Genomic DNA, 14294 nt, shown 5'->3' with positions numbered 1-14294 from the left:
TGGGGATTCCCCACTTCCCCGAGTTTCACTTCTCCCAACCTGTCAGATCCTTCTTCCTGGATACCCTAGGCTTATCCCTGGTTCCCCCGCCCATTGGTTTCTAGAGAAGCCAATCGGCTTCGCCGAGGTCCCGGTTCTGAGGTCCCCAGCCACCTACCCGGACTCGGATTCTACCCAGACACCGAGGCTGGGGTCATGGAGCCCCGAAGCCTCCTTCTGCTGCTTTCGGGAGCTCTGGCCCTGACTGAGACCTGGGCGAGTGAGTTCGGGGTCGGGAGGAGCTAGAGGCCCGTCGGGAGGGGGCGCAGGACCCGGGGATCCGCGCCGGGAGGAGGGTCGGCGGTCTCAGCCCCTCCTCGTCCCCAGGCTCCCACTCCCTGAGGTATTTCAGCACCACTGTGTCCCGGCCCGGCGGCGGGGAGCCCCGGTACTTCTCAGTGGGCTACGTGGACGACACTCAGTTCCTGCGGTTCGACAGCGACGCCGCGATTCCGAAGACTGAGCCGCGGGCGCCGTGGGCGGAGCAGGAGGGGCCGGAGTATTGGGACCTGTTGACACGGAGAACAGAGGCCTGCGCACAGGCTTGCCGAGTGAGCCTGCGGGACATACGCGGCTACTACAACCAGAGCGAGGCCGGTGAGTGACCCCGGCCCGGAGCGCAGATCAAGACCCCTCCCCATCCTCCACGGACGGCCCGGGTCCCACCGAGTCTCTGGGCCCAAGATCCACCCCGAGGCTACAGAACCCGTCAGTACCCTGGACCCGAGAGGGCCCCAAGGTGCCTTTACCCAGTTTCATCTTCAGTTTAGGCCCAAATCCCCGCGGGGCTGGGTGGGCTGGGGGGGCGGGGCTGACCGCAATGGCGGGGCCAGGGTCTCACACCCTCCAGGTGTTGTTTGGCTGCGACCTGGGGCCCGATGGGCGCCTCCTTCTCGGGTACTGCCGCATAGCCTACGACGGCAAGGATCACGTCGCCCTGAACGAGGACCTGCGCTCCTGGACAGCCGCGGACATGGTGGCTGAGTTCACCCAGCGCAAGTTGGAGGCGGAGAACTATGCAGAGCAGTTGAGGGCACAGCTGGAGGGAGAGTGCGTGGAGATGCTCAAAAGATACTTGGAGAACGGGAAGGAGACGCTGCAGCGCGCAGGTACCACGGGCATTGGGGAGCCGTCCCCATCTCCTATAGATCTCTCGGGATGGCCTCCCACGAGGAGGGGAGGAAAACGGGATCCGCGCTAGAATATCGCCCTCCCTTGAATGGAGAATGGCATGTTTTCCTGAGATTCCTCTGAGGGCCCCTCTGCTCTCTAGGACAATTAAGGGATGACGTCTCTGAGGAAATGGAGGGGATGACGGTTCCTGGAATACTGATCAGGGGTCCGCTTTGACCCCTGCAGCCGCCGTGGGCACCTGACTTTTTCTCTCAGGCCTTGTTCTCTGCCTCACACTCAAATGTGTTTGAAGGTCAGATTCCAGCTTTTCTCAGTCCCTCAGCCTCCAGTCAGGTCAGGACCAGAAGTCCCTGTTCTTCCCTCAGAGACTAGAACTTTGAAATTCAAAGAATAGATTATTGCAGGTGCTGTGTCCAGCCTGGTGTCCGGGTTCTGTGCTCCCTTCCCCATCCCAGGTGTCCTCTCCATTCTCAGGATGGTCCCATGGATGATGCTGAGGTGTCCCATGAGAGATGCAAATTGCTTAAATTTTCTGACTTTTCCCATCAGAACCCCCAAAGACACACGTGACTCACCACCCCATCTCTAACCAAGAGGTCACCCTGAGGTGCTGGGCCCTGGGCTTCTACCCTGCAGAGGTTACACTGACCTGGCAGCGGGATGGGGAGGACCAAACTCAGGACACAGAGCTTGTGGAGACCAGACCAGCAGGGGACGGAAACTTCCAGAAGTGGGCGGCTGTGGTGGTGCCTTCTGGAGAAGAGCAGAGATACACGTGCCATGTGCAGCACGAGGGGCTGCTGGAGCCCCTCAGCCTGAGATGGGGTAAGGAGGGGGATGGGGTAAGGAGGGGATTGGGGGTTCACATATCTTCTCAGGGAAAGCGGGAGCCCTTCTGGAGCCTTCAGCAGGGTCAGGGCTGAGGTCTGGGGTCAGGGCCCCTCACCTTCCCCTCCTTTCCCAGAGCCGTCTTCCCAGCCCACCATCCCCATCATGGGCATCATTGCTGGCCTGGCTGTCCTAGGAACTGTGGTCATTGGAGCTGTGGTCACTGCTGTGATATGGAGGAGGAAGAGCTCAGGTAGGGAAGGGGTGAGGAGTGGGGTCTGGGTTTTCTTGTCACACTGGGTATTTCAAACCCCAGGTAGAAGTGTTCCCCTGCTCATTACTGGGAAGCACCATCCACACATGGGCCGACCCAGCCTGGGGCCCTGTGTGCCAGCATTTATTCTTTTGGGAAGCACACTTGACAATGAAGGACAGATGTATCACCTTGATGATTGTGGTGTTGGGAATCTGATCCCAGCATTCACGAGTCAGGGGAAGGTCCCTGCTAAGGACAGACCTTAGGAGGTTGGTTGGTCCAGGACCCACACTTGCTTTCTTGGTGTTTCCTGATCCTGCCCTGGGTGTGTAGTCACGGTTCTAGAAATATCTCTTGGGTCCAAGACTAGGAGGGTCCTCTAAAATCTCATTGCCCTGCCTCCTCCCTGCCCTTCACAGGACATTTTCTTCCCACAGGTGGAAAAGGAGGGAGCTATTCTCAGGCTGCGTGTAAGTGGTGGGGGCGGGAGTGTGGAGGAACTCACCCACCCCATAATTCCTCCTGGCCCACATCTCCCACGGGCTCTGACCAGGTCCTGTTTTTGTTCTACCCCAGGCAGTGACAGTGCCCAGGGCTCTGATGTGTCTCTCAGGGCTTGTAAAGGTGAGACCCTGGGGGTCTCTAGTGGGCGGGAGTAGGGGCAGATGGGACAGGACTGGGTAATGGGGATTCTTTGATTGGGACATTTCAAGTGTGTGGTGGGCTGTTCAGAGTGTCATCACTTACTGTGACTGACCTGAATTTGTTCATGACTATTGTTTTCTGTAGCCTGAGACAGCTGCCTTGTGTGGGACTGAGATGCAGGATTTCTTCACGCCTCCCCTTTGTGACTTCAAGAGCATCTGGCATCTCTTTCTGCAAAGGCATCTGAATGTGTCTGTGTCCCTGTTAGCATAACATAAAGAGGTGGAGAGACAGCCCACCCCATGTCCACCATGACCCCTGTCCCCGCACTGACCTGTGTTCCCTCCCCAGTCATCTTTCCTGTTCCAGAGAGGTGGGGCTGGGCATCTTCATCTCTGTCTCAATTTCATGGTGTGCTGAGCTGTAACTGCTTCCTTCCCTACTGAAAATAAGAATCTGAATATAAATGTGTTTTCTCAAATATTTCCCATGAGAGGTTGATTGGTTAATTAAACAAGTCAATTCCTAAAATCTGAGAGAGGAAATAAAGACCTGAGAACCTTCCAGAATCCACATGTTTTCTGTGCTGAGTCTGTTGCAGGTGGGGATGGAGAAGGCTGTGAGGAGCCGAGTGTGGACGGGCCTGTGCCCAGTTGCTGTTGAGTCCATCATGGGATTTATGTGGTCAGTCCTCAGCTGGGTCAGCTTCACTGCTCCATTGTCCTTGTCCCTTCAGTGGAAACTTGTCCATCAGGAGCTGTGACCACAGAGGCTCACACATTGCCCAGAGTAGCCCCTGCACACAGGAGTCTCTGTGTTTCTGAGACAAATTTTCAGACCCAATCAGCTCCTGCCCTTCTTCCAGGGCTCCTCTTCTGCTCTGCCGTCCTGCCCTCTCTCCCTGCCCTGGTTCTAGTGATCTTGGTGCTGGCTCCAATTCCAACTCATGAATCTATAAAGCAGAGTCTAATTTAGACTGACATTTGTTTGTGAAATTGGACCCATCATCAAGGACTATTCTTTCCTGAAGAGAGAACTGTGATTGTGTGCTGCAGTGTGCAGGGGTGTGTGTGGGTTGGGAGTTGGTTTGCAGGGAGGATTGGGGGAGGGAGGACACACCAGCAGCCCTGCTGAGAAAAGCACAGGAAACCTCGATGTCAGTGTGAGGGGCCCTTGTGCTGTAGCTGCCAAGAAACAGCACTTGGCCTGAGTCTGTGTTACTAAGGATACTGCCTTTAGAATAGGAGATGCTCTACGGTGACCTTCGTTGTCGGCCAGACACAGGACAGAGTGGTTCTGCATCTGCGGAACATCACTGAAGTAAAATCAGAAAAATCTCTAACCTTGTGGAGCATGTGTTCCAGCGGGAAGAGGCAGACGATAGATACACTATCACCAGAGCAAGAAAGGAAAGTGCTGGAAGGTGGGACTTGCTCTGAGGCAGGTGATTCAGGGTGTGGGCAGTGGGGACAGGGAAGGTGGCTGTTGTGTTGGGGGGGTCAGGCTGCACCACATTGCAAAGGTGACCTTTGAGGAAAGAATTGAGGGACACGAGGAGTGTCCTCGAGGATATCTGAAGAAGTTCTTTCCAGGCGGGGGAACCTCCAGTACAAATGCACTAGGGCAGGAAGGTGTCTGTGTTCCCAGGAGAGGAAGGAGCCCAGGAGGGCTGGAGAGAGAGAATCTGACGTGAAGTCAAAGGTACAGCCAGGGCAGGTGGGCCTGGAGGGTGTGAAGAAGCATCTGACCTTTGTTCTGACTAAGATGGGGAGGTAGCAGACAGTTTTGAGCAGACAAGAGATGTGGTACAGCTTCTCTTTTAAAAGGAGCTCTGACTGCTGTGCTGAGAACAGAATTGAGAGGCAAGGGGTGAGGGAGGCAGAAGGGAAAACAGTGAGAAGCGAGTGCAGTATTCCAGGCTGGAGATGTTGCTACCTTGATCGGGGTGTGAGCAGGGAAATAGTGGGACATGAGGGGATTCTGGATGCATTTTAACATGGACTCACAGCATTTGCCAATGGATTGTATCTGTGGTGTGAGAAAGTCGAATCAAGGACACCCACAGTTGTAAAATTAGTGAGTAGAAGGAAGGGTGGGGCTGCTGTGGAAATGGAGAGACTCTGGCAGGAGCATACTGAGGAGGGAACATCCCAGGCACTCAGTGGAGGAGATGTCTACTAGGAATACAGGTGAGGGAGCCCGGGTGGCAGTTGGACAGACAACTCCAGAGTTTAGGGGAAATGAGAAATAGACGGGGCTGGAGACATAGATTTAGGAGGTCACACCATATAAACAATACTTATAACCTCAAGCATGGATGAGGGCACCAAGGAAGTGACTGGCTGTAGAAGAGAATGAGTGCAGAGACTGAACCCTGGACCTCCAGTTCTAAGGGATCTGATCAGACCATACTGAGAGCAGACTGCACAGTTCTGACCCCACACCTAGAGGACACTGAGGCAAGGACCGCCCATGTGCACAGGAATCACCTGGACATGGTGCTGAGATCCAAGAAGTCCAGGGTTGAACGAGATTCTGGATTTTTGACAAGACTGGGCCTGTGTTTCTGGTCTCCAGATCAAGAACACCAGGATCCCACATGTCTGAGCATCAGCCTGCCTGTAGTGCTTGTTATATAAGTGATGGCTTGGTGTTGTGCATTTACTCTGAGACAGGTGTTCTGGAAAGTGGCCTGATTATTTTCTAAGCCCCTGCCCTCCCTGTTGGGATCCAGATTGGGAACCATTGAAATCAGAGATCAGAGTGCCCAGGGTGGGTGGATAGGGTGGGTTTTCAAACCTGGTTTAAAAGAAGATTTTTCTCTCAGAAATAAAAGGCAGGATGTATATAATCAATTGTGAGATGTGATATTCCCTGCTGACCTCTCCACCATGGGGTAGAGGCCAGATAGACAATTCAGGATGTGGCTCTCACACAAAGAACAACGCCTGAATGCTGCTCTCTGACACTGCTCCACAGACTGATTTCTCACTCACTTCTTGGAGCAAACTATGGAAACCAAACTTCTCTAATGTACACATAAAGTGGTATATCTGGTATTGGGGGCTAATTTTATTGTAGGGAAGGCCACAGAACAGGGCTGGAAATCACACAGCCAGGAACAGAATCCACAGCCCACCCAGGATCAGGTCCCTCCTAGGAACAATTGCCCCTGCTACTGAGCACAGATGCCACTGCTCACACCTCTGACATCCTAGTGCTGGACACTGGACCCTGAGGCTAGGACAGATGCCACTGCTGCTCCTGGAAACTGGACATCGCCACTGCCACTCAGCTGTTTCCACTAAAATGCATTCTGCACAGTCCCAGGCTCTCTGAGTCACCGCATTTTGGCTCAGAGTCTGGCAGTGACATAGGAGTTAAGAAGAAATTATTTAGGCAGATATGAGGGTACAGAAGTCCTCAGTAAGGTTTTTCTTGTAATGAAACGCAGCCCTGAAATCATTTTCTTTTCGAACAAAGAGCAGTCTGTAACATGAGTACATTTAACAAGAGAGATAGATTCCAAGAATAGTGGGGACTTCAACATCTAAACCTCAACATTAGTCAGATCATCTACACAGAAAGTCAAGAAAGAAACATTGTATTTAGATTGAACTTTAGACCAAATAAAGCTTACAGATATTTACAGAGCATTCTATCTAACACTACAGAATATACTTTCTTTTCATGAACACAAGGAACATTTTCCGGGAGAGAGCCTATGTTAAGCCATAAAACAAGTCTCAACAAATTTTCAAAAATTGAAATTATACTAAATATCTTCTTTGGCCACAATGGAATAAAACTAGACATGTACACCAAGAAAACTTTGGCAACTAGACAAATACATGGAAACTAACAACATGCTCCTGAATAAACATTGAGTGAACAGAAAAATTCAGATGGAAATCAGAAAGTTTGTTGAAACAAATGAAAATGGAAACACAACATATCCAAACCTGTGTGATACAGTTAAACAGGGCCAAAGGGGAAGTTTACAGCAGTAAATGCCTGCCTAAAAGGAGTAGAAACGTTACAAATTAACAATATGATGATGACTCTTAAGGAACAAACTAGAAAAGCAACAAACCACATTCAAAATTAGCAGAAAAGAAATAACAAACACCAGAGCAGAACTAAATAAAGACTTTTAAACTATGTAAGTGGAAAAAAAGCAGGAGCTGCAATTCTCATCTCTGATAAAAAAGACTTCAAACCAACAAAGATCAAAAGAGACCACGAAGGACATTCCATGATGGTAAAAGGATCAATGCAACAAGAAGGGCTAATGATCCTAAATATATACGCACCCAATACAGGAGCACCCAGATACATAACGCAAGTTCTTAATGACTTACAAAGAGACTTAGACTCCCACACAATAATAGTGGGAGACTTCACACCCCATTGTCAATATTACACAGATCAATGAGAGAAAATTAGCAAGGATATCCAGGACTTGAATTCAGACCTGGACCAAGCAAACCTAATAGACATTTACAGAACTCTCCACCCCAAATCCACAGAATACACATTCTTCTCAGCATCACATCACACCTGCTCTAAAATTGACCACATAATTCAAAGTAAATCACTCCTCAGCAAATGCAAAAGAACAGAAATCATAACAAACAGTCTCTCAATCAAGTTAGAACTCAGAATTCAGAAACTAACTCAGAACCGCACAGCTTCATGGAAACTGAACAACTGGCTCTTGAATGTTGACTGGATTAATGATGAAATGAAGGCAGAAATAAAGATGTTCTTCGCAACCAACAAGAATGAAGACACAATGTACCAGAATCTCTGGGGCACATTTAAAGCAGTGTCTAGAGGAAAATATATAGCAATAAATGCCCATATGAGAAGCAGGGAAAGATCTAAAATCGACACCCTATCATCAAAATTGAAAGAGCTAGAGGAGCAAGATTAAAAAACTCAAAACCTGGCAGAAGACAAGAAATAACTAAGATTAGAGCAGAAATGAAGGAGATAGAGACACAAAAAACCCTTCAAAAATCAATAAATCCAGGAGCTGGTTTTTCGAAAAGATCAACAAAATAGACCAGTAGCCAGATTAATAAAAAAGGAAAGGGAGAAGAATCAAATAGATATAATAAAAAATGATAAAGGGGATATCACCACAGATTCCACAGAAATACAAACCATCATCAGAGATTATGACAAAAAACTCTATGCACATAAACTAGTAAACCTGGAAGAAATAGATAAATTCCTGGACACTTGCATCCTCCAAAGCCTAAACCAGGAAGAAGTCAAAACCCTGAATAGATTAATAACAAGGGCTGAAGTGGAGGCAGCAATTAAGAGGCTACCACCCAAAAAAGGCCCAGGTCCAGATGGCTTCACAGCTGAATTCTACCAGACATACAAAGAGGAGCTGGTACCATTCCTTCTGAAACTATTCCAAACAATCCAAAAAGAGGGAATCCTTCCCAAATCATTTAATGATACCAACATCATCCTGATACCAAAACCTGGCAGAGACTCAGCAAGAAAAGAACACTTCAGGCCAATATCCATGATGAACATAGACACAAAAATCTTCAATAAAATACTGGCAAGCCGATTGCAACAGCAAATCAAGAACCTTATCCACCATGATCAAGTAGGCTTTATCCCGGGGATGCAAGGCTGGTTCAACATACACAAGTCTACAAACGTAATTCACCACATAAACAGAACCAAAGACAAAAACTATATAATTATCTAAATTGACACAGAGAAGGCCTTTGACAAAATTCAACAGCCCTTTATGCTAAAAATCCTCAATAAACTAGATATTGATGGAACATATCTCAAAATAATAAAAGCTATTTAAGACAAACCAACAGACAATATCAAACTGAATGGGCAAAAACTGGAAGCATTCCCTTTGAAATCCAGCACTAGACAAGGATGCCCTCTCTCACCACTCCTATTCAATAAAGTATTGGAAGTTCTAGCCAGAGCAATCAGGCAAGAAAAAGAAATAAAGGGTATTCAAATAGGAAAGGTGGAAGCCAAATTGTCTCTATTTGCAGATGACATGATTGTATATTTACAAGACCCCATCATCTCAGCCCAAAACCTCCTGAAACTGATAAGCAACTTCAGCAAAGTCTCAGGATACAAAATCAATGTGCAAAAATCACAAGCATTCATATACACCAATAACAGACTTAAAGAGAGTCAAATCAAGAACGAACTGCCATTCACAATTGCTACAAACAGAATAAAATACCTTGGAATACAACTCACAAGGAATGTAAAGGACCTCTTCAAGGAGAACTACAAACCACTGCTCAATGAAATAAGAGAGGACACAAATAGATGGGGAAACATTCCATGTTCATGGTTAGGAAGAATCAATATCGTGAAAATGGCCACACTGCCCAAAGTAATTTACAGATTTAACACTATCCCCATCAAGCTACCAATGACCTTCTTTACAGAACTGGAGAGAACCACCTTAACCTTCATATGGAGCCTGCAGAGCCAAGTCAGTTCTAAGCAAAAAGAACAAAGTGGGAGGCATGACACTACCAGACTTCAAACTATACTACAAGGCTACAGTAATCAAAACATCATGGTACTGGTACCAAAACAGAGATATAGGCCAATAGAACAGAACAGAGGCCTTGGAAGCAACATCACACATCTACAACCAGCTGATCTTTGACAAACCTGACAAAAACAAGCAATGGGGAAAAGATTTCCTGTTTAATAAATGGTGTTGGGAAAACTGGCTGGCTATGTGCAGAAAGCAGAAACTGGACCCCTTCCTGACACCTTACACTAAAATTAACTCGAGATGGATTAAAGACTTAAACATAAGACCTAACACCATCAAAACCCTAGAAGAAAACCTAGGCAAAACCATTCTGGACATAGGTGTAGGCAAGGACTTCGTGACCAAAACACCAAAAGCATTGACAACAAAAGCCAAAATAGACAAATGGAACCCAATTAAACTCCACAGCTTCTGCACAGCAAAAGAATCAGTCATTAGAGTGAATCTGCAACCAACAGAATGGGAAAAATAATTTGCAACCTACCCATCTGACAAAGGGCTAATACACAGAATCCACAAAGAACTAAAACAGATTGACAAGAGAAAAACAAATAAGCCCATTCAAAAGTGGGCAAAGGATATGAACAGACACTTTACAAAACAAGACATACACGAGGCCAACAAACATATGAAGAAATGCTTATCATCACTGGTCATTAGAAAAATGCAAATCAAAACTACATTGAGATACCATCTGACGCCAGTTAGAATGGCAATCATTAAAAAACCTGGAGACAACAGATGCTGGAGAGGATGTGGAGAAATAGGAACATTTTTACACTGTTGGTGGGAGTGTAAATTAGTTCAACCATTGTGGAAGACAGTGTGGCGATTCCTTAAGGACCTAGAAATAGAAATTCCATTTGACCCAGCAGTCCCATTACTGGGTATATATCCAAAGGACTATAAATCATTCTACACATGCACATGAATGTTCATTGCAGCACTGTTTACAATAGCAAAGACCTGGAACCAACCCAAATGTCCATCGATGATAGACTGGACAAGGAAAATGTGGCACATATACACCATGGAATATTATGCAGCCATCAAAAATGATGAGTTCGTGTCCTTTGTAGGGACATGGATGAACCTGAAACCATCATTCTCAGCAAACTGATGCAAGAAGAGAAAATCAAACACCACATGTTCTCCCTTATAGGTGGGTGTTGAACAATGAGAACCCATGGACACAGGGAGGGGAGCATCACACACTGGGGTCTGTTGGGGGGAAATAGGAGACGGACAGTGAGGGGTTGGGAGTTGGAAAGAGATAGCATGGGGAGAAATGCCAGATATAGATGAAGGGGAGGAAGGCAGCGAATCACACTGCCATGTGTGTGCCTATGCAAGAATCTTGAATGTTCTTCACATGTTCCCCTAAACCTAAAATGCAATAAAAAAAATAAAAGTAAGATTGTGTCAGAGCATGTAAAATGTATCTGATAAAAATCAGGAGCCCCCTTAACCCCCCAGTAGAATTTTCTAGGGGTCCAGTGATCGGGGCAGATTAAGAGTTTTTCTAAGGTGATGGGTAATGTGTTGCATCTGGCTCCTCCTACAACAAAAAAGCAGGCACAACACTCACTGCACTGTCATTTCGGAGGCAGCATGTTCCTCATTTGGGTGTGCTACTCTTGCCCATTTACTGAAGGATCTGACCTGAAATGCTGCTAGTTTTGAGTGGGGCCCAGAACATAAGGCTCTGCAACAGGTCCAGGATGCTGTGCAAGTTGCTCTGCCACTTGAATAAAATGATCCAATGGATCCAACAGAGATTGAATTGACAGAGCAGACAGAGACCTACTTGGAGCCTTTGGCAGCCTCCTGTAAGTGAATCACAGAGAAAGATTTTAGATGCATGCTGGGAGAGAAAAGGTGATGTGGCAGGACTGGGAGCCGTGAGCAAAGCCCTGCCACCCTCTGCAGATAACAACTCTCCTTTTGAGAAAAGCTTTTGGCTTGCAGCTGGGCCTTAGTAGAGACTGAATGAGTCACTATGGGCCACCAAATGGCCATGTGACCTGAGCTACCCATCATTAATTGGGTGCTGTCTGACCCACAAGCCATAATGTGAGTGTGCACAGCAGCACTCCATCAGCTAAAGGAATTGGTATACAGGAGATCAGGTTGAAGGAAGCCCTGAGGGCACAATTACAGGACACCAGGAAATGGCTCAATTGCTCATGGCTCCCAGTTCTGCTACAGTACCTTTCTCCCCTAGCCTGTATCTATGGCCTCATAGGAGAGTTCCTTAAAATTAATTGATTCAGGAAGGGAAAACTAAGATCTGTGTATAGATAGTTCTGTATGGTGTGCAGGCATCCCTGAAGAATTGTGTTGAAGGAAGATATTCCCAGTAGACAGAACTTTAAGTAGTCGCTGGTTATTAATTTTGCTTGAAAAGAGAAATGAACACAGATGTGACTGTATATGGGTTCACAGGCTACAGCCAATGGCTTGATGGATGATCAGAGAATTTTAAAGAACATGATTGGAAAATTGTTGGCAAGAGGTTCTGGGGATAATATATGTTGATAGACCTTTCTAAATGTGCAAAAAATGTGCAGATCTCTCTCTCTTTTTTTTTTTTTTTGAGACGGAGTTTTGCTCTTGTTACCCAGGCTAGAGTGCAATGGCGCGATCTTGGCTCACCGTAACCTCTACCTCCTTGGCTCAGGCAATTCTCCTGCCTCAGCCTCCCGAGTAGCTGGGATTACAGGCGTGCACCACCATGCCCGGCTAATTTTTTGTGTTTTTAGTAGTGACGGGGTTTCACCATGTTGACCAGGATGGTCTCGATCTCTTGACCTCGTGATACACCCGCCTTGGCCTCCCAAAGTGCTGAGATTACAGGGCAGTATCTCTTATGTGACTAATTCCGAAAGGTGACCTCAATAGGAGAGGTTTTGATAAAGTGGATAGGATGACTCATTATTTGTACCCCTGTCATCCTCTTTGCTTAGTGGACTCATGAACAAAACGGCCATGGTGATGCAGGTGGAGATCATGCATGGGCTCAGTAACATAGATTTCTACTCACCAAAGCCCACCTGGCTACAATCAATGCTGGGTATGTACCAAATCTGCCATCAGCAGAACCTACCCTGAGTCTCCAAAAGGACAGCATTCCCGGAGGTGATTAGCCAGCTACTGGAGCAGGTTGATTACATTGAACAATTACCTTCGAGGAAAGAGCAGGGGTTTGTTCTTCCTGAAACAGATGTTTCCTCTGGATACAAATTTATTTTCCCTGCAAGTTGTGCTTCTGCTAAAGCAATACTCACGGACTTTAGAATGCCGTATCTACTACATGGCATCCTGCACAGTGCTGCTTGGGATTAAGCAACTCACTTCACAGAAAATTAAGTGCCACAATGGGCCCATGAAATTCACAGGTCTTACTGTGTTCTCCATCATCCTGAAGCAGCTGGTTTTACAGAAGGGCAGTATGGCCTTTTGAGCATGCGGTTACAGTGTCAGCCAGGTTATTAATAATAACTTGTGGGTGTTTATACAACTTTCTCCAGAAGTTGCATATGCTCTGAGTCAGCATCCATCATACGGTGCTGTTTATCCCATAGCCAAGATCCGTGTGTCCAGAAATTACCAAATAGAAAATGGGAGTTGCACAATTCACTATTACCCATGGAGTTCCACTTGCAACATCTTTGCTTCCTGTCCCCACAACCTTATGTCCTGAGGGTCTAGAGGTTTTCCAAGGGAGGAATACCCCCTCAGGAGACACAGAAATGATTCCACTGAGCTGGAAACTAAGACAGCCACCCAGCCCCTTCAGCTCCTCATGGTTCTGAATCAACAGACAAAGGAAGGGGTTACTGCACTGTCTGGGGTGATTTGTCCTGGTCATCAGGGTGAAATTGGTCTGCTACTATGCACTGGTAGCAAATAAGGCAGTTTGGAACACAGGAGAGGTGTTAGAGCATGTCTTAGTCATACTCTGTCCTATAATTAAGTCAAAAACTATAACAGCCCAAGGAAGGCAGGACTACTAATGACCCATACCCTTCAGGAATGAATGTTGGAGTCACCCAAGCAGGAAAAGAAACCTGATTAGCTGAGGGACTTGCTGAAAGTAATGGAAATACAGTATGGTTAGTGAAAAAAGCTATTTATAATTACTAGTTGTGGCCAGTATGGTGGCACATGCCTGTGATCACAGCACTTTGGAGGCTGAGGCAGGTGGGTTGCTTAAGTCTAGGAATGTGAGACCAACCTGGGCATCATGCTGAAACTCCATCTCTACTGAAATAAATACAAGAAATTAGTCAGGCTTGGTGGTGTGCTTGTAGTCCCAGCTACTTAGGAGATTGAGGTAGGAGGATCAGTTGTTCTGAGGAGGTGGAGGTTGCAGTGAGCCAAGGTAATGCCACTGCACTCCAGTCTGGGCAGCAGAACAAGACCCTGTTTCAAATAAACAAGTAACTAAATAAATAACCAGCTGTAACCATGTGACCAGTTACAGAAATAGAGACAGTAAATGTTCTATTACTTCCTTATTTTTCATAAAGATATTTATGTCTGTGTATATATATATCCATACATGTATTAAGCAAATGCCTTTGTTTTCATATCATCTTACAATAAAACATAAGATGTGTTAATAATAGTTCCCTTTTATTAATGATGGTTTAACTTTTATTAAACATGGGATTTAGGTTACAGTATATCAAAGAGAAGAGTGCATATCATGCATTCAGTTTGAATCTTTTTCTGGGGAAAGGATTAGTGTGTTTTTAGTTGGATATAAGATAGTTGTATTATCATTGGCAAAAGTATGACTTTATAATTGCT

The 14294-nt window shown here is 46.5% G+C and overlaps 2 protein-coding genes across 6 annotated transcripts in view; one reads left to right on the top strand and one right to left on the bottom strand.

The window, feature by feature from the left end:
• The window catches only part of LOC108590331 (putative uncharacterized protein C6orf52), a 231302-nt gene that overhangs the window by 112245 nt on the left and 104763 nt on the right, over positions 1-14294 (bottom strand). The window lies entirely within an intron of this gene.
• Positions 160-3471, top strand: LOC100411069 (HLA class I histocompatibility antigen, C alpha chain). 5 transcript variants are annotated; one of them, XM_035297568.3, is made up of 8 exons: positions 160-259; positions 367-636; positions 873-1148; positions 1810-1998; positions 2138-2254; positions 2695-2727; positions 2834-2881; positions 3047-3471. In XM_035297568.3, the coding sequence occupies exons 1-8, from the start codon at positions 196-198 to the stop codon at positions 3049-3051; spliced, it is 1002 nt and encodes a 333-aa protein (XP_035153459.3). In that variant the 5' UTR covers positions 160-195; the 3' UTR covers positions 3052-3471. The 5 variants fall into 5 exon arrangements, with proteins under 5 accessions (XP_035153459.3, XP_017824886.4, XP_078226766.1 ...); XM_017969397.5 differs by having other exon boundaries at positions 2677-2727; XM_078370640.1 differs by having other exon boundaries at positions 1723-1998.

Source organism: Callithrix jacchus, chromosome 4 (assembly GCF_049354715.1).
Source record: "Callithrix jacchus isolate 240 chromosome 4, calJac240_pri, whole genome shotgun sequence".
In the NCBI taxonomy this organism is placed as follows: Eukaryota; Metazoa; Chordata; class Mammalia; order Primates; family Cebidae; genus Callithrix; species Callithrix jacchus.
The sequence above is the reverse complement of the archived record's forward strand: the minus strand, read 5'-3'. Positions and strand labels throughout refer to the sequence as shown.